We start from the raw sequence: 20,817 nt of genomic DNA on the forward strand, positions 1-20,817 counted from the left end.
AAAACTTTCAACAGTGAAAAATTGTTCCATATTACAAATCTGAAATCCTCAGCCAAGTTTTAAGACACTGGTTTAGGCTCATTCTCAACTTTACCCAACCACATTTCTTATAATATGCATGCTCTACTCACCATACTGTCCTCAAAATCAATCATTTTCACCATGACAATTGTTCTTCTATGAAATACGGCTTACCATACAACTATTTGTTCACTGCTAAATGTCATGTTCTAGAAATCGCAGGTCCAAAGGCGCACCCCCTGGCCTTTACGATGGAGCCTGTGTCTCAGCAGTATGGACATACAGAGAGCACCGGTGGTACCCTTTGCAGAGCCCCTAGGGCAGGGGTCTCAAACTCGCGGCCCGTGGGCCGCATGTGGCCCGCCGAACAATTTTGTGCGGCCCGCAGACTAATCCACGAAGTGTGATTGCACAGGCAATCAATCCGAGAAATGAATCAGAAAGCTGCTCTTGAGCCTCAAAAGGATAAACAGGAATTTGGAGAGAAGAGGGTTATCACTCCAGCATTCGCTCCTCTGCAGAGCCAAGTGCTGTCCCTCTTCTATCAGCTGCTGCCCTGACACCATTTCCTCATCACCCCCAAGTCGCTGCTTGCCTCTAAAATCCTGTAGCACTTGTGGTCTGATCCACTCAATTTAAAACTCTCATATAGTTAATGTTGCCTAAATTATTCTTCCCATTAGCCCCTTTTCTGTCATTAACAAACAAGATGCCCTTAGAAAATTCACTTAAGCTCCGTTGAGCTCCTTTGTATTTAGTAAAATAGGAAGCAACATTAGATCATCTCTGAAGTCCCTGTCATTAATAATTTGTACAGAGCAGGCTGTCTTTACTGGACTGTCCACTCCCCAAAGGGCAAGGATTGCCTACCAGCTCCCATGCCCTAGGGGGGAAAAAAAGCTTCTAATGATTTCCCAAGTACATTTTATACAATGACTGTCATAAGAAAATATATTTAACATGTGGCCAAAATCCTGGAGTCAGTTACATGAGCTTTGTTTGTTTCCCCAGTTGCACCCGGGTCCTTGTTAGCTATAAGAAGACCTGCCCCAGAAACAGGGTATGGAGTGGGGCAAAATGAACCTTATTCCTCAGAAGCACCTCTGCAGGTCCTCCCCCGGTGACAGTTTTAGGGTCACATCATTACGATATGAAGATAGCCCAGCAATACAAAATAGCAGAATGTTGAAAATAGGTTATTTCTCTGCTTATGACACATTTCTTTTCCCTGCTCTCCACAATCTAACAGATATTTAAATATATTTTTTCCCATTACCATTGACATTGAATATTACTCTGTACTCATTTCAGATGTACAGCATAGTGGTTAGATAATCATGCACTTTACAGAGTGAGTCCCCTGAAATTTAAGTACCTACCCGGCCCCACACACAGACATTACAAACCAGTCATAATGATGTAGATTACAGAAGAGGAAATATTGTTATTGATAGAGATTTTTAACACAGCAAGCTATCTAAACGTTTAAAGAAAGAAAGGGTGGAGAAATAATATTTTCTTTAATTTACAAGCACCCACCAGAGAAGTTTTACTATAATTAATATATTCTGGAAAATGCCCCTTATCTTTAGTAATAAGAACATCATCATCTTGAACTATTTGGGTCTATCTTAATTACATAACTCCCCTTCTCCTCTGGGGTGATGAAATGGTTCCAAATCTTTAAGTTGTTCGGTGTGAAACATCAAGGAATCTTAGCTTAAAATCTTGTAAGATGTGCACTTCACGGACACAGAAAATATTTGATCATTGAATCTCACATGAAAATAACAGACAAAATCAAAACTCGCAGAAAGGTACTGACAAGAAGCCTTAGGAAGATGATGAGACCAAAAGCTGGATTTGAGACACATTCTGTCCTTTAAAGACCTGTATCCCCCGAGGTATGTCATTAAACTTAACTTTTCTAAGGCGATTTCTTTCTTCTCAGATAAAGTTCATGTTAATTGTATTCTAGGATTTAGGCAAGGCCAGAAGTAGCCAGCTCTAACTTTTAATACGAAGGAATAAAAAATAAGGTCATAACGGGCTTCCCGAATAGAGGAGTTGAGAAACCCTGAAGCATATTAATGAGAGGTTATAGAGAGAAGAATCTTTTTTGAAAATCTGTAAGGGAAAAGGCAGCAGTTAGGTTTCGGCATGCCTCTTGCACGGTTGTGTGTGGCTAACATCACAGGACCCCTTGGCTTCACCTAGCCCTGCAATGCGGAAGGTTGCATCCTACTGGAGCAATAATGAGCTTGACCCTGAGAAATTGGTTGTCTTCCAAAGCGTGGGGTCCTAGGTGTCGTTTTAACTGGTGTTGCGAACTGTGTTGCAAGAAAGCACTGCAGCTTCCAAATTAAACTCTTGAGAAATGACTCACCTGGTTGCCTCCACTCTTGGGGTTCACGAACACAAGCAAGGGTTTCATGAGAGGAGAGGAGATAGGCTTAATCACAAAAGGACGGCCTTTGTTTTCCTGCTGAGGGAAGAAGGCAGCACAACTGAGACGTACATCCATGACTGACAGGCAGCCCAAAGCAATGGAAGCAAGAGACCACCAGCACCACCCCAAACCTTGCAAAAAAAAAATGATACCCCTTGTTTCACAGGGCTTTCTCCTAATAGGATGGTCCATGTAGATCTTAGAAGAAAGTATCTCAAGCTATAATTTTCCCAAGAATGAAGCCAGGCTATGGTTTCATTCTGTCTACTAGAAGTGTTAGGTCTTCTCTTCATCATCTTTGGGATAATACTTCCACAGACAAGTGCAAATTCTCTGGGAAGTGGCAGGAGGTTCTTCTTTTAAATTTTTATTTATTAATTTTAGAGGGAGAGAAGAAGGGCGAGAGAAATAGAAACATCAATCTGTTGCTACATGTGTCCTGAACCAGGGATCAAACCTGCGACTTTTGCTCATTGGGATGATGCTCTAACCAACCGAGCGACTCAGCCAGGGCAGGAGGTTCTATTATTAAGAATACTAAGAATTCCAGAGTGATTAGAATAGAGTGAAGGAGAAATGAGTGGTAAGAGATACATCAAAATAATAAGCCTGGGCCAGATCGTGTCAGACACGGGAGGCTACGGAAGGGAAGGTGGATCCCATTAAAACATGACCCTGGAGCACTTACTTCATTTCCTCTTTTACTGGCTTTTCTTTTAAAGCTTGTTCTCTTCTTCTTCCGATTGGAAGCCTTCAGAGAGTTCTGTGAGGGAAGAAGGAAGACCTGAGCTCCCAAGCAGAGAGTCCCCGAGCTTTCCCATGCAGAACCATGTAGAAGGTAACGCCAGTACATGCTGTAGAGATGCATGCTTCTCATGCTTTGACACTTCCAAGCCACTGCGCATGGGTAAGCCACAGACAGAACTCAGCTGGGTGCTGCAGAGTGAGCAACTGACTCCCCACCACACGGAGAGGCAGGGAGTTAGAACCCTGGAGGCTCTCATGGACTCACATAACAACACATTATTATACCTGCCAACCCTCCCAGTAAAAATGGAAGAATCCCAAATTCTCTGAGGGGCTCCAGTCTCCCGCCCAACCAGGTCCGTCTCCCGCCCAACCAAGTTCAAGTTCAAGTTCATCTCCCGGTATGGAGATCACCTATGTGGAAATGTAAAAAAGGAGGCCATTTTTCATGTTTCCCTTTGTGCTTTTTATTTTTCCCCCTCTACTTACTCTTCTTGGGGGTAATGACTGTTTTAAGGAATGATCATAAAATGACTCATCTGCAATGGAACTTTCTGATCCAACTATTCCATTGACACTGATGTCTGAATTTGAACATGTAGAGATAAGATTCACTGTAAAGTTACTTATACTAGTAATTAGCAGTCATTGTTCTTTCTTTCCCTCTCTAAATACCCCTTGGTTTAAGAAGTCTTCCTTCTCATCGTAGCCTTGATTTTTTTTCTTCTCAAAGAAGTACCTCCACCTTGTGGAAATACGGTAACTCCAAATTTACCTTCTCTCTCTTTCTCTTTCTAGGGATTTTGTGTACCACAACTTTGTGATGACTTCAACTAAACATTTACACTTAATATTTCATACAGATGGCAATGAAAATGGAAGAATCCCATTTTCAGAAAACAATCTCTCTTACGGGGCCAGTCACAATTCATTTGTTGAAAACAAGCAAAACAAGATTTAATTAGTGGGGTCAATAATTAGACTGCCATCTTCACAAAGGCAAGACATCATACTACCACATCACAGACGTTTAACAGAGTGTCAAAAGCCTGAAATACAGAATTATTAACTGAAAAGTTGACGTAAGTATATAAACATGCATTGCTTGAACAGTTAAAAGTTTTCAAATAGCTTGAAGAAACTTAGCTGTCTATTCTTCTCTTATTTAGGGTACTTTTTCTTAGAGCATCCAAAATAAACCTTAGTCTAGACTCTAGACTCTAGAGTACATATATTAACATGTCCAAATTAGCAAGATTGAAGCTATTTAGTTTTTCTTTTTCTTTCACTTGGACCTCGAGAAAAATAAGTTGATCTTTGGCCTGTGCTCACCAAGGAGGAAGGAAACTTTTTTGAAACACCATTGTCTCAAGGTTTGTTCCCCCATCCAAGAGTCTGCAAGTTCTCCAGGTCTCACCAGCAAAGAGAAATCCATAAGTTCATGGGTGTTGTAGACCCCGGGTTATTTCTCTTCGTTCACTCTAGACTACACTACCCCTACCTACAAAGAGATCTCCAAATTTCCTAATTCCTCTTTAAATGGCATCTATTATCATGTCGTTCTTTGGGGAAACTTTTGCCGTATTAAAGTATTTGCTATCTTCTGACTACTTTCAGTTTGTTTAAAATGGAAGAAAAGTCCCTTAAAGCCCTGAAGCATTTAATCAGCCACATGATCCAAGAAGACTGCTAGAAACTTGGGCTGGCCAACGCAGGGTTTATTTTGTGTCAATTAAAGATGCGGAGTGGTTCTCCACCATCACTGCACGTTGGTCTCACCCAGGGGGCTTTTACAAAATGCTGCAGTCTGGGCTCCATCAAATATTACCATTTAATTTATTTGGGGTGGAACTTAGGCAAAGAGACTTCTTAAAAGCTTCCCCAGGCAATTCTAACACACAGCCAGAGTTGGGAACGTCTGTTTGTAGTAGAAAGGGTGGAACAAAGCGGCATATATACTGTGACAAGGCAGATCTTTGGGATAAGCACTTGGACGGATTGGGTGTTAATTCTAGATGTCCCTGTCATGAGATCTGTGTCACTAGAGCTGAGACTTTGGCCAAGTCAAGCCAAACTTTTGAAATAACAGTTTCGTAATTTTAAAATGAAGGTGAGAATACCTACCTCCCGGAAGAGTGGTGAAGTTTAAACCAGAAAAAGTATGTGAAGCAGTTAGCTGGGGTATCCATCCCATGATAAGGACTTCCAAAAATGTTAGTGGCTTCGTTCACAGCTGTGCATCCCAGCACCTGGCACAAATGCCTGGTACACAGTATGCACTCAAATCATTGCTGAAATAATGAATCGGTATTACTACAATTCACAACGCTTCCTGAGACCTTCCCGATTTTAGAAAGGACCCTTAGGCACTGAATGCCTATCTCCTAACCACTTTGTTGTTTTATTTCATTTACTGCCGAGAGCCATGCACGGCACACGCCAAATGCTTTGACAGGAATACACTACAGATCTCGATTCTCGACAGGGTTCAATGATTAAACTGTGAGAGAAAGGTCTAATGGATCAGCCTAAGGTTGTTTCCTAGCATGATTGTAGAAATCAGAGTTCTTCCAGGTGATTCTGACAATCAAACACATTTGGGAAACAGTGTAGGGGGGAAAAACCACATTGAAATGAGGCTTGATATCTGAAAACAGAGCAGGCAAGAAACTCAATTCTGTTAGGGAACAGACACACAGAACAGCCTTTTTGACACACGGAGCAAAGACAAGTGCTTCTGAGCCTCACCGAGCCAAGTGCATGTGAGGCCTTCTTCATCTCACAGAAAAGGGGCAAAGACCAAGCATTGGTTGACTTACAGTACCTGGACGCCTCTATGTGAGCTCTGAGTAAGTTTACAGCCCTACGGATAGTCAAATAGCAAAGGATGAGCAGTACGGAACGTCACAGAGCACCTCAGCATTCTCGAGGATTCCTCTTGTTCCTGCACAAATAGGTGGCCCTGTCTCCATCCAGAACTTGTCTTAGGAGGCAACAGAAAGGGAACCGGTAGACATGAAGGCAGACTGATTGGGGTTGTGTTTCAGCCGTGACACAGACAAGTCACCTAGCCTTGCTGATTGATAATCTCGCTTACGCTGCCTGGGTCAGCATGGTTGCGAGAGTTCATGAAGATTAGACTGTTTCTCATGAATGTAAAAATTTCACCGAGAAGTTATTGGGTAGAACTGTTGGCGATCTATTAAAAAAGAAGCCTTTCAATACTCGTCCTGTGTTCCAAAACAAAGCATCCCTGTTAACAAAGGCTAACTCTGTGATACAAAGGGTTCACTTGGCAAGTTCAGCACTCCAAACAGTGAACTCTTGTGCCTTCCTTTAGATAGCTGCATTCTTCTGATTCCAACAGCATTTGTTCCCAGTACTGTCTGAGCCCACTCTTTTGTTAAAGTCCTAGTAAAACTATACACACATACACACACACAGGCTTTTTGTTTTCTCAAACCAGGTATTGGGACAATCTTACCTTGCCGCAGAAATAATCCTATCAACAAAACCTTGATCATTGTGTGACTCCTTCCTGGGCTGTTAAGAAATGCCTACTGGTGAATCACTCAACTGTGAACAAAACTTGCCAACGACCTTTTACTGTTCCTCAGGGATGTGTCTAGGTTATGGGGCAGCAAAGAATTAGGTATAGTAACAGTTTAAAGAGAAGCTATCATCCTTCACCCCAAATAAAGTCTTTCCCCATGATACCCTGGACAAAACGGACAGATAACTGGAGGGAGAGTTCATGGACTTTGTCTTTCAAAGAGTATCCCACTCTGCCCTGCCCAGTGACACCATGGGGACAGAGATTGTCCTGAGAATAGGTAGGCAGAAGAATAAAAAAAAAAGAATAAAGTTAAGGACAGCATCTCAGCAGCTTCTCAGGCATATATGGCTAAATCACAGGAAGTATTTCTTAACCTTGAGAATGGACCAAAGAAAATGGCCTGGGTCATTTTGAGGGATATTGTTGGTCATTGTTACTCCACGGCATGAGTCAACAGCATTTTAAGATTATCCAATCATAAGGAATAAGAAAAGATTAGCATGACAAAAAGGCATACAAAGCTACAAAGGAGTTAGTTGACTATGGCATCTTTATAAGGAGACATTTGGAAACAATATAAATATCTGTCAGTAGATAGCTGGCTAAGTAAACTAATATATCCATAGCATAGAATACATATGGTAGTTTTAACATGCATTACATATGTGTGTGTGTGTGCACTAAATGGACTTTTCCCTATGATTTGTTTATTTTTTCAATAGGAAAGGCAAGTTTTTTTAAACATTATGTATAAAAAATCATGTTATTTATTCAAAACACACATCTCAGGTCTTCTATAACTTGACTCCACAGAAAACTCTTGTAACAAAAGTCTTCCCTTCAGATGCAAGCACTTGCACTGGGATTTAAACATCTTCATCTTGTTTCTCCAACCAAACTATTACCCCTCCCATTTTCAGTACAGAAAACAGCAACTTCTATAACGGTAAATATCACTTTGACTTTAAATACATCAACAGATTCAAGCTTGACTTTTAAGATCTGTTTTTTCTTTCTATTCCTTAAAGTAACCTATCTTCTATATCAGGGGTAGTCAACCTTTTTATACCTACCGCCCACTTTTGTATCTCTGTTGGTAGTAAAATTTTCTAACCGCCCACCGGTTCCACAGTAATGGTGATTTATAAAGTAGGGAAGTAACTTTACTTTATAAAATTTATAAAGCAGAGTTATAGCAAGTTAAAGCATATAATAATAATTACTTACCAAGTACTTTATGTCGGATTTTCACTAATTCTGGCAGAATAAATCTTTATAAAACAACTTACTGGAGTTAAATCTATTATTTAGTTTATACTTTGGTTGCTCCGCTACTGCCCACCATGAAAACTGGAACACCCACTAGTGGGCGGCAGGGACCACCCACTGTTCTATATGTTACTGCCTAGGTCTCTCCAAATAAATTGATGATGAAATTCAGCACACCATCGAAACAGCGCTCATTTCCCTCCCCATCAAGGTTTCACTCAACTCCCAACTGCACAGCTGGTCCAGGAATAACTGACCAGCTTGGAGCCAGTGGTCTTTCAACAGAGAAGGATAACACATGGTTTAAAATCGCCTTTTTGCAACCACTTTCCCTGACCATTGTACATTCAAGTAGACTTCCTTTGCTCCTACTCTCTAGAGTTCCTTAGACACAAACATCACAAACGATATTATCTTTATACTACGATCCATCTTACTGCTATTGTCAGTATGTTCCGTCAACCTGTATTGTCCTTCCTCATCCCTCTTCCCAGTGACACCCCCCTGCATCCTCTAAGGCCAAGCCCAAATGGCAACTGTTTTAAAATTGAACCTATGCTGATCTCCACAACTGAAGTTGCTCAACCCTGCTTCATGTTTCCACCTTGATTCTTCATCTCTGGTAGCACTTAGCACTCCCTTCCTCCCAGGTGAGGGCCTCTCACTACCATGGCAGTGGTCTTAACCAAGCTGTCTTGTCCCTTTCCCTTGCCGCCATGTGTGCGTCACTCCTAAATGATGCCCACTGATCAAAAAGGCAAACATTCACAGATATCAAAGGGCCACTCTTTTATTAAAAGTTTACATGTGGCAAAATAACTTTTCTGGAATCCACGAACACTATGCCCAACAATTTGCACTGTTGTGTCTATTTGAACATCTGATTCATCTTTGGATCTCCCACCGGAACAGTATCTTTGAATGTGGTTAATGAAGCAAATGTTTCTTTAGCACAATTAAGATTATCTTCTCCTCTATCATATTTTAAGCAGTGTCGTAGAATATAAAAATATAGAGAGACGTATGGGAAACATATATATAGTACATAAATTCTAAAAGTTGGAAAAATATTTTATCTGCTGTTCTCCATCTACCTTCCAAATTCTCTCCATCTTTTCCCAATGTCTCCAATAAATTTTCTAGTCTTACTATTTCCACACCATCGTTAATGGGTTACCACCTATGCCCATATTCTACAAGCTATGGTTCTGATGTCATCAAGGATCTGTGCCAAACACAAGGACTTTTCTCAATCCTTGTTATTTTTTTTCTAATGTCTACTGAATTTAACATCAATGGCTATCCTATTTTTCTTCCCATTTTCAATAATGAAACTCTAGTTTATTATAGTTCTTTCCTTGTTTTGCAGAACTTTCTTCCTCCTCCCACTATCTGGGTGTGGATGCTTTCTTAGTCTTCTGTCCAGTTAATGGATCAGACTTGACCATCTCCCATGGGGTAGGCATCATGCTAATGAACATGTAATCTCACTTCAGTGTCAAATACAATAGTTATAGTAGGAGTTCAAGGTGCACTTGGGAGCACAGTAGACAGAAGGTCATGGCCCCCATTCTGTCTCTTCCTACCCTCTCCTTTAGAAATTTCCTGCTCTTCCCAGCTTCATTGTAATACAGATGGCTCAGGAATCAATAACTTCTGTCCTGACCCCCATATCACTACCCAATGTTTCCATATGTTGACATACAGCTTCACTTGACACCCTGTATTCCTAAAAGCCAACAAGAGGGATAGTAAGAGCTACGAGTTACTGAATGTTTACAATGAGCCAGGTGTTATGCAATGTACTTGATCTTTTTTTGTTTTTTAGCTCATTAGTCCTCAAGAAAAGTCTATGAATTAGGTAATAGTATCAGCTACTCTTTGCAGGTGAGAAGCTGGAATATACAGAAGGGTTTTAAGTTGTTTGAGATTATACAGTTTATTGAGTGGCAGGGCAAGGTTATGACTCCAGGCAGTCTAGCTCATAAACTAGAGAGTTCTTTTCCGCTACTCTGTTGCACTCCCTTCAAGCTCATCATTCATTACCTTGTACACAGAATTTAGTTAATTGGTTACTTGATGGAAGAAAGATCACCAAAAATTTTAAAGATATCTGATTCAACAAGACTTGCTATATAGTAAAACAGGGAACAGCATGGCACTGTCACTAAGAGCTTGACTTCAAGAATCAGAATTCCTGTGTTCAAATGCCACTTAAAAACTATTTAGTATTTGTATGGACCCAGGAAATGTATTTGACTTCTCTAGTCCTCCTTATCATCAGTTGCAACATGGGAATAGCAGGATACCTACATCTTCTAGGGTGCCATGATAAAAAAAAATCAGTGCATGCAAAGGACTCAAAATGTTTCCTAACATGCGGCTAGCTCTCCTTATTCTTATTATGATATCCCGAATCACAGAAGACAATAAGAAGATATGTAATGAAAAAAGTTTGGATTATAGCATCCAGACTGTGAACTGAAAATACCACCTCCCATTAAAAGTAACCAAGACTCCTGAGAGAAATGGCAGATCCCAGGTTTGGACAGGAAATGTACAAGATGATCCAGGCATCTGGTGTTATTTCCTGAAACCAATGAAGCTATCAAGAGCATCATGGCTCATGAAAAGTAGAGACAGGTGCCACCTGGAGGTGGTTCTAACTGGTAAAAGATTGAATGACATGAATAAAATATATAATAACACTATGTCAATGGATTTAAAATACATCATATATTTTATATATATATATATAACTTATTCTGTCTTCTGAAAATTTACAAATAAAGGTATATACTCAAACATTTGTCATGTATTTGCTGGCAATAAGGGAAAAGTCTCATTATAGAAAAAAATCATGGCTCAAAAAATGAAAAGTAAAAATTGGGAAATCACCCTTCGGTAACCCTAATGAAATAATCGATTTAGGTAATAATACTTATTAGATAAAACAATAGGTAAAAGGCTGAGGTACAACTTAATGATAGTTGGATTATGATGACAGTTTCTGAGCTTTCTGGTCAACCTGCACAGCACTAAACATAAGCAACCTGATATGGTGCTTCCTTTGAAAGCAATATGACAGAAATATACACCACCACCCATGCAATCCTTCCACCAAAAGTTAAACCTGAATTGAATTAAGCTAAGTATTATTTTATAAATAATATGGGCATTAAGGGAAATCATTTTAAAACAAAATAAGGATCTAATCAGCCAAAATGAAAATCTGAGAAGTTCTACCAGTAAAGTGATCTAATTTATTCAAATAAATAGCATGAAAAATGAAAGAGAGGACTGTCACACATTAAAAGAGATTTAACAATATGTCACCAAAAAAGCAGTTGCGAACTTTGGATCTTGATTTGGAAAAAAGAACAAAACTGAAAAATATTATATTTGAGACAATCAGAATATATTTTAAGGACATAATCATTTTGATAGGTGACAAAATATGCCATCTTTCTGAAACGTGATCTTTTGCAGAAGCAAAATGAAGTGTCTACAGATTAAATGACATAAGATCTGATTTTAAGATACCCCAACAAAAGAATAAAAAGGAGGAGACTTCTATTTCTGATGGGAACAAAAGGAAAATGGATGTAGTTATGAAAAGGTAGCATGAGGATTTCTTATGACAACAAACTGTGCTCTGTACCTAGATTGAATCATGTTACCATCTGGTTGTGATATATTGTACTATAATACTGCAAGAAATTACCACACGGCGAAATTTTGTAAAGGGTACATGGAATCTTTCTACATTGTTTCTTATAACTGCATGTGCATCTGAAAAAAATTTTTTTAATTTAATAAAGGAAAAGAAATTATGGTGTGGCAGGGGACATATAAAACAACAATGGTAGAAAAGTTTGTTACAAAAGAATTCATTGTAATCTCTCTCTCTCTCTCTCTCTCTCTTCACTTGCTTAAAAATTTCCATAATAAAAAGATTTTCAGTTTAGAAAAGTAAACTTATCATGTCCCTGAAAAATGCTAGGTTTTCCCACCTGGTCTAGTTCCAGTCTTAAAATCCCATACTACGTTATCCTACATACCCTTGCTGGTTGTTTCCTTCTAAAATACAATTTTTACTCTATTACTCTTTTGCTTAAAAGGACAAATTCACATGTATAAAACAATTCCTCGTCAGCCAGGCCTGGGCAGCTCCTTGCTCCTGTCCAACACACCCCTTACATAAACCTTCCACTGTGGTCAAGCTAATCTCACAGTCCTGGGATATAATTTTGGACTAAGAACCCTTGTTCATGACATTCTTCTGCCATTTCCTCTCTTCCCCACTGATCTAAATCCCACCTACCTGTAAGAGGTACAATAGGCCCACCTTCTTCATGATGTTCTCCCTGATCTTTACTTAAGATAACTACATGGTATTCAGAGCATGGACTATGTATTACAATCACAATGCCCAGCTGGCTTCCTGACACCATTGAGGTTTTTGATGAAAACATGTTGATTTAACTGGATATTGAATATAAGGCTCATGGAGAGATTAGAACATTGTAGGGGAAAAACACAGGTAAAAATGCTAAAGAGATTTAAAAATAACACTAAATTGGAAATCAGTGCACTTGAATTTCAGACACAGTACTAAAATGGTGTATGTCACCTTGGGCAACTCATTTAACATTTCTTGGCCTTTGGCTCTAAAATGTAAAAGGAAAGGACTAGACTCCCCAGTTTTTAAAGTACAGATACCCCAAGGAGATAGAATCTTCTCCCTGCCACCCCAGAACTTGGAGCTAACTATCTAAGATGTCGAGTACAAAAGTAAAGACTTATCTATCAAAGGTTATGACCTTATGAGAAACCACAAAGGTTTCTCAGAATTGAAGCAAAGACCCTCGAGAACAGAAAGGGCAGTGAGGACTGAACACAGTATGACATTCGGTATGAAGAGGGTGCATCCTTCTTTGCCTTAAGAGAAGAGTGTTGCTCCCTAAGCAGGCCTTGTGTACTTAGGAAGGTCATGCCCCACAGTCTGCTGTTCAGGTTGGAAGGGGTGGTGATCTCCACCAAACACAGAAGGTTGCACAGTTTGCCTTCACACTCACTCCTTGGGAGTGCCCAGGCCGGAAGAGAAGAGAGGTATACAAGAATAAGCCACACACCCCCCATTAGTACTTAAGGGACTCAGACGAGCACCTGAAGAGAATAGCATTAGCATGTGGACGGGAAGGAAACATTCTTGCTGCAGAACTTGGATTTCTTTCTAAGAAGGGGCTGGTTCCATGAGAGAGCCCAACGCAGTGAGGTGATGGGCTGATGGCATGAACTGGGGAAGCTGAGCGGGGAACCAGAGAAAGGGGGAGTAAGGAAGGAGCAGAGATCATAGAAACCCAAAGGCTAGTCGGGGGAGAAAAGCAAGAAGCAAGAGTTACTCTTTCTCTGCGCTGGCCCAGCAGCACCGGCAGGGTCCCGGCAGTTACCTGAGGTTTCTTCACCTTAATGATCCAGGTGGGCGGGACGATGACCGCAGCGTGAGCCCCCAGGGAGCAGGGTTCCTCAATGTGATGCAGCATGAAGCAGGTCACCTTATTGTGAAACTGAAGAGGAAAACAGGCCAGTGAGCAATTCTGTGCAAAGGGCATTGCCACAGTGATAAGGAATAAGTACATGTGTACATGCACGCACACGCACACACACACACACACACACACACACACACACAGCACATCCTTCTCATCAACCAGCCCCGGGAGCCTACAGACCAGATTTAGAATTCTTTCCATGCTACAAACTAATAATGATTGGTAACAAGAAGTCAATTTTATAGGACAGTCCGGCTAAAACTTTATAACCTCGTTATTTTTTTTTTAGTACTTCCCTTTTTTTATTTTAATGTTTATTGTATTTATTGGCGTGACATTGGTTAATGAAACTATATAGGTTTCAGGTGTGCAATTCTATAATACGTCATCTGTATACTGTATTGTGTGTTCGCCACCCAAAGTCAAGTCTTCTTCTGTCACCATTTGTCCCCTCTTTACCCTAATCTACCTCCCCCATCTCCCTTTCCTCTAGTAATCACCATACTGTTGTTTGTATCTCTAAGCTTTTTTAAAATAGGGTATTTAGCTAAAGATGTTAAAGTCTTGAACATGTGAACAAAAAGTGGCCACACAGTAAATCTGACTTCAGGGGAAGTCATTATGACTGGCTCTACAAAGCCAGAGACCAAGGAACTACAGAGGAGGATCTGAACATAAAACTTCCTAAGGACAAGCAGTTCATGGTGGGAAGTCACGTCCTAGGCCGGTAGCTTCCTTAACAAAGGTCAGTCTTTACCTAAGTGAGCCTGTCTACTGTCTTCCTGCATCTAAGATAACAGACCTTCGAAATTTCAGAGTAATCTCTTTTCCAGACCCCTCAGGGCACAATCACCCACCCACCAAAGACCACAGAATCCCTCCCTGTTATATTGTTGCCCACATACCATCACTTCCTGTTGTAAATGTTAACTATTAACTACCCTGTAACCACCAGTGTAAAAGAAGTATGTGTTTCTCTATTCTGCCTTTTTAGACAATGCTAGAGATTTTCTGCTTTATTTTCTCCCGCCCCCTTAATCTACCACCAATGGATTTCACATAACCCTTTTGTCTGCTCCTTTGATTCTAATGTATAAAATAAGCTGTAAAACTGCCATTCTCTGGAGCATTTTCTCAATCTGTTGAGATTTTGCTTCCTTGTAATTGTCATCAGTTTGGCGTCCCAAAATTAAAATCAAGAATAGACTTGTAACAATTCCCTATAGTTCTGAATGTTTCTAACATCAACAGAGGGTTCTATTCATCCTTAATTTTTGTTTCAATTTATACTGGTCACTGACTCAGCTAATTTGAGAGAATGTTGAGAAGGAAATGAAGATGAACAGAAAGGTAGTGCCTACCATCTGCCTCTCCTTTTTCTACTCATAGATGTAAATCCTGCCCAGGTAGTCTTCCAATGAAAGGAACCCAGGAAAGAAGCAAGATGTCTCTTCTATAGAGAGAGCTCTTAGTCCAAGGAGTAACAAAGAACAAAGATTGCTTCTGCTGGGTTTGTTAGAGCCACTAAAAAATATCACGATCCTGTTATACTTGGCAAGTCTGAAGTGCTTTTTGTTTTTGAAAGGAAGGAAGTGAATATAGACTGATGATTATAACAATGCCTCAGTATTAGGGGCTTAACTCTTATCCCCGGATGAACTGAGTGACCTTCAGCCAATCACATTTTCAATCATCTTTTGTGTGTCTGAGAAGTGATAACCATGTGTGGTAACATCTGTTTTCTAATAAACATAAAATTACATCACACAATAATTACAAGCCTTACGTCATAATCATAGTGATTTTTAAAAATTTAACATCCTTCTCCACATGGATTATATGTAATGTGACCACATAATTTGTCATCTTAACTGGACCAATTTTAAGAGTGAAAGGGAACACTGTTAACGATTATGTTGGAACAAAAGATATAAATGAGGACTGTCTCAGGAAAACTGGCAAAGATGGCCGCCCAATTATATCACATCAGGGAGGTTTTTGTCTTCATTTCTGCATATTCTCAAGTTCTGACCTGATCCAGTGGCTAATTACTAAATTAGTCAAGTATGAAAACCATTTCCTAAAATAATGAATAATTCCCCCAACCAACAGTTATTGTTATCTGTGATCTGCAAACAGAGAAATGTTATCTGACTGTCTTCTTTAGGAGGTGATTTTCTCATGAGCTGTTGATAGTGGAGGAATGTGTTCTTGTGTAAGGAGAGGATGTGTACAGAAGTCTTATGGAACTGCCAAAATTCAAAAGTTCTGACCCACAAAAACATTAATTTCAGGAGTTTCAGCTAGATGCACCTGCTCCTGCCTTTTGGCTTCATTTGGCTCATTAAATGTGACGTGTGAGGAGAGCTGCCAGCTCTTACCCTATCTGAAGCTAGTCTCTGTCCTTCTAGGTTGGCTGTGCAATGAGGGTACCATATACCCCAATTATATAGTCACTCAAAAGAGTTGGTGGACTGGGAGGTGGGAGCAGGGATCCACAAACGTCACTCATAAAGACCCACATAATAATAAATATTTCAGCCTTACAGGACCACACTGTCTCTGTTGCAACTACTCATCTCTGCCATTGGCATTCAAGTAGCTATAGATGCTACATAAATGCAAAACAGCCACAGACAACACATAAATGGATAAGCATGGCTGTGTTCTAAATTTTATTTACCAAAAATACAGTCATAGTTGGCCTATGAGCCATAGTTTGCCAACCTAGAATTAGAGTATATTTACATTGTTTGCTTAAACTTAAAAAAGAACAGGTACACAGGCAAACAAGTAAGCAAATGAACTCATCTAGTTAGAACAGAGGGATTAAAAAATAAAAAAAAAAGGAAGAAAAAAGTAAACAGAAAAATAACTATTGGATTCTAATGAACATATATGTTCAAATGTAAGGAAGAGTTACATTTCAATGAGCATATACAACCAATTGTAGCAACATTGAAATTTAAAAGAGGATACAAAAACATCCTTATCCTAACATAGCCTCATATAAAAAATGCCCACATCAAAAATAGAAGAATCAAGAAGTCTGGACTACTGTGTTAGAAGGATTATCTAATCTTGCATGTTGCTTTCTTCCTTATGCTACTACTTCTTACCATAGGAAGAGAATCTAATGTAGTTTGGAAAAAAAAACACAAAACCATATGGTCTGGGAATGAGAGGTCCTCGATTCTAGTCCCAGGCGAGAATTTTCCAGGTACTGATCCCAGAATTCAGTATGTATTGAATGTGAAGGGGTTAATTTATCTCTATAGTTTCTCCCAGATCATATATGCTATAATTCTACAGTTTCAATCTGTCTTCCTTCCTCCAACAATCCTATGGGAGGGAAACAACACATAATTAGGATAACCTTCCACTTATAGACAGGAACTCAAGCAATGACCTAAGCCTGTTCTGATAGAACACGAGCCCACTTTGTTTTGTTTCATCCCCAGACGTACCGCCTGCTTGCACCAGGAACAGCTGATAGCCACAATCTCTTTACTGTGGAAGGAGAACTTCTGCTGAAAGCCCTGCAGTGTTAGGACAAGAGATAGAAAATTTTAAATCACATCAATCTCAGTACGCATCTGCCCTCCTGAAGTCCAAGAATGTAAACAGATGCAGAACTGACCCCACCACTCAAGGTAACTGAGACAGCAAATGCCACAGTCAGCACTGACAACTTCCACCCTCTGCCACGCAAGTTTCCTGTTCCCGGGTCATCTGGACTGTTCAGAGAGGAGGCACTACTAAGAACTCTTTAAAGTCAGCCACATAAAAATAATTTTTTAAAAATAATAAATTGTGGGGTTTCCCCCCCAAATAAATGTGGTTCTGATATGTGTTTATTGAAAGCAAAAGATAAGCCACTATTTGTTCACATGGCTCTTTACCACAACGGTCACCCATCTCAGAGGTTCTAACAACTTTAACATCTGAGAACCCACCAAGAGAGAGATTAAGATTCAGAGAGTCAGGACCCAGGATCTGGGAGAAGTGCAAGGGGCAGGAGAAAATTCAAGGGCGTTCATCATCCCCTTGGGAGGCCGGGACTCAAAACACGCAGCTTTCCATTTTATCCTTCCCCAGCAAGCAGCAATGAGATGAACGGCATGATGAATTCAATCCTCTCAAATGAACAAACAGAATTACTTTTCCATCAAGGATGGAAGAGGCGCTTTTTGGCTGCTGCTGTCCCTCAATTATTGCCCGAAAGAAGCACGCAGTCATGCTCAGGGAATGATTTTTAGCCTTCCCAAAACCCATCCATTCCATCCTCTGGTACAATCTAAACCCGAACAAATGACTGCAGAGCAGGAACAAAAACATTTTGTAAACAGGGCTTTTGTAAAGTGATCAAAAGAAAATGTGATGGGGAGGAAAGCTATTAAGCTGCTGGCTGAAGAAGTCTTGCTTAATGTCTGTAGATAATTTTAAGTCGGAGAAATCTATTTACACATGAAAAGAACTCCCATTCTAAACCACAGGCCTTATCCCCCTCCCGACCCCACACCTGCCCTTGGTGTTAATGAATAGCTCCCCTACGTTGGTTGTTGGTTATTTTACGTGCACGTGTGTTATCTCTCCTGTGGAATCAGAGCTTTTTGAGAGATGTCCTGTGATGGTTCTTAAATAGACTCCCCACAACTTAGCATAGCTCTTTGAACTTCATAGGCATGGCATGCAGATCTCCTGATGGATTGAAGAGAGGCACTGCTACCACACCATAATCCAATTACCAACTCCATGCTATCTAGACTTGAAACACCTGACCAAACCACCCAGAAACAAGCTTCCTGACAGCTCCCTCCTGCAACCCACACAAACACTGCCAGCATGCTAGCTTTTTCATTTTAATTAAGTCTGCAATGCAGACATGGTCCATGGTGGGAGACTGATATGATGGATTGTTGGCATGACAGCCATCAAAGCCACTAGATATCTACTAAATGTTGCGGTATCGAATGCATGGTAAACGGCGTCTTCCACGCCAGTTAGCCAGCTACCGCTTCACCAATTCCTACATTTTTCTACATCAGACGATTGCAAATCCAACAGATGCTGACAGAGAGACAGTAAAGCTGAGAAGAGATCTTGGATCTCGTTATTGGCTGAGGGATCTTAACCCTTGCAGTTGTTTCTCCCTTCAGCTGAAAATAGTCATTACAATAAAAACCTCTCCTACACCACTATGTAGTTATGAGATGCAAATGGGGTGATGTCTTTAAAAACGTCTTTATAACACAGCACATGTAAATGATGGAGTGCTTTTATTGCTAAGACCTACCAGCAGGAATGTCTTCTGCCATCTTGCTGACAAAGTCCTCCAGTGTCTAACTAACCCCGTATTTGCGACTAACAATACTCTCTTTGATGGGACAGGGGAAGAGTGTATTAGCCTTGCCTTCTACTAAACACTGGCCTTCTGGCTTCAGGGAGAAACAGATGCAGTCCCGAGAGCCAGGCTGATACCAGAAACAAAGCCAGCCACTGCTGAGGCGTGCGGCCCTGTTGCAGAATTGTGGAGGATCCCTTGGAGATGAGCCTGGTGGTAATTAGCCCTATGCTTTGTTTTGGATTTTAATCTGGTAGAATTACAGAAGCCATCGCTTCAGGGTTATTGTCTAATGCAAAGACATAAATAAAACTCAATCAGGGCCTTTGTGGACCAAGTTCCCAAAGGCCACCTGCAAGGGGGAGATTCGGGCCAGAATTTTTCACAGCAAGAAGAGCCAGATTCCTAAGTACCCATTGTAAATGCTGGCCCACATTTGATATTATGGTACTGACAGATGCCCTAACTGACTTTCAACTGACTCTATGATTTTTAAGAGCTATTTTATTCATCGCTATCTAAGAGAAAAATAGGGATGGCGGGTCAGATACTTTTGGATCTAACTACCTTCAGAATTACAAATACCAAGAACCTAAAAGGATAAGGTTATTTGGGGCAGGGGTGAGTTTTTCAAGTCAAATTGTGTTCTTGAAATAAAGTTTAAACGGCATTTATTCTTAGCAGCTAAAGCTCTGTTGCCTCTTTTTCTTCTCTAATCTGGGGCGTGTACCAAATGGCACTCAACATCAAAGCCTTGGCTGAAACCAGAAAAAAAGGGGGGAGGGGCTTTACTTGAAATAAAACAAAAATATTTTATTGCTTATGTATTTAACTGAGGTTTGGGAGGGGAAATGTCCTGACCATAGCCTGATTCTCCATTTGCTTTAATTTAATTTAACTCACAAGTCAATACTGCAATTGACCCCAAAACTTTGAACAACAACAAAATAAACTTCTCTGTTCTCACTCACATATCTGAAGCTCACAACATATTACAAAGGGCAAACCCAAGGGAATTATAAAATAAGACTAAATCAATATTTATCTTACAACAGAGAACTTCAAACATTTTTGCTCAAATACTCTACCATTTAAATATATGTATATACTTTTTATTTTATTTTTTAATATCTAACATGGTCATCATAAGTCTAAATTAGATGCTAAATTCATTATTTCTAGCAGAACAAAATTGAAGTTTTAAATAAAATTATTATACCACTTTTGTAAAGTTATCCAACAGGGATATAAACACCACAGCAATGCGATACTCACGGAAGTCAAAGGAAATTTTTCCTATCCGATCAGACCTTGGCTAGAAGATCTCAAACTGGTAGAGCTATTTGAGGACAATTGCCTTTAACCAGTGGGAGCCGACACACCAGGACGTTTGAGCATCCCACAACTGAAGCTGATAAACACTAAGCCCTTGGAGCATCTCAAGTGCAAGACGCACACCAACCTCACTGACAATTTTTTCTGACCAATCAAAAATGGCCTCCATTTTGACCAACTACTATCTACAGACTTCTGAACTAATTGTCATCACCACAGTCTATGCCATCCACAAACTGATCACCTCCAACAGTTTCCTCCCACTCTCTTTATTATCTTTTTTTGTGGTAAGAACACAACATACTACCTTAGCAAAACTATACCTTAGCAAAACTTTAAGTATATAATAGAGTATTGTTCACTACAGACATTCTGTGGGATAGTACATCTCTAGGATTCATTCCCTTCATCTAACTGAAACGTTATATCTTTAACTAATTCCTCCCCATTTCTCTTCCTCAGATGAATCTGGAGGACCTAATGCTAAGTGGAATAAACAAGACACAGAAGGGCAAATATGACACAATGTCACGTACAGGAG

The 20,817-nt window shown here is 40.1% G+C and overlaps 1 protein-coding gene across 1 annotated transcript in view; it reads right to left on the reverse strand.

The window, feature by feature from the left end:
• The window catches only part of DGKI (diacylglycerol kinase iota), a 387,457-nt gene that overhangs the window by 204,410 nt on the left and 162,230 nt on the right, over positions 1 to 20,817 (reverse strand). Inside the window, 4 exon segments of the mRNA XM_066262376.1 lie at positions 2,408 to 2,506; positions 3,159 to 3,233; positions 13,496 to 13,612; positions 17,065 to 17,136. Of these exon segments, the coding sequence (XP_066118473.1) occupies positions 2,408 to 2,506; positions 3,159 to 3,233; positions 13,496 to 13,612; positions 17,065 to 17,136 (363 nt within the window).

Source organism: Saccopteryx bilineata, chromosome 2 (assembly GCF_036850765.1).
Source record: "Saccopteryx bilineata isolate mSacBil1 chromosome 2, mSacBil1_pri_phased_curated, whole genome shotgun sequence".
NCBI classification, from domain to species: domain Eukaryota; kingdom Metazoa; phylum Chordata; class Mammalia; order Chiroptera; family Emballonuridae; genus Saccopteryx; species Saccopteryx bilineata.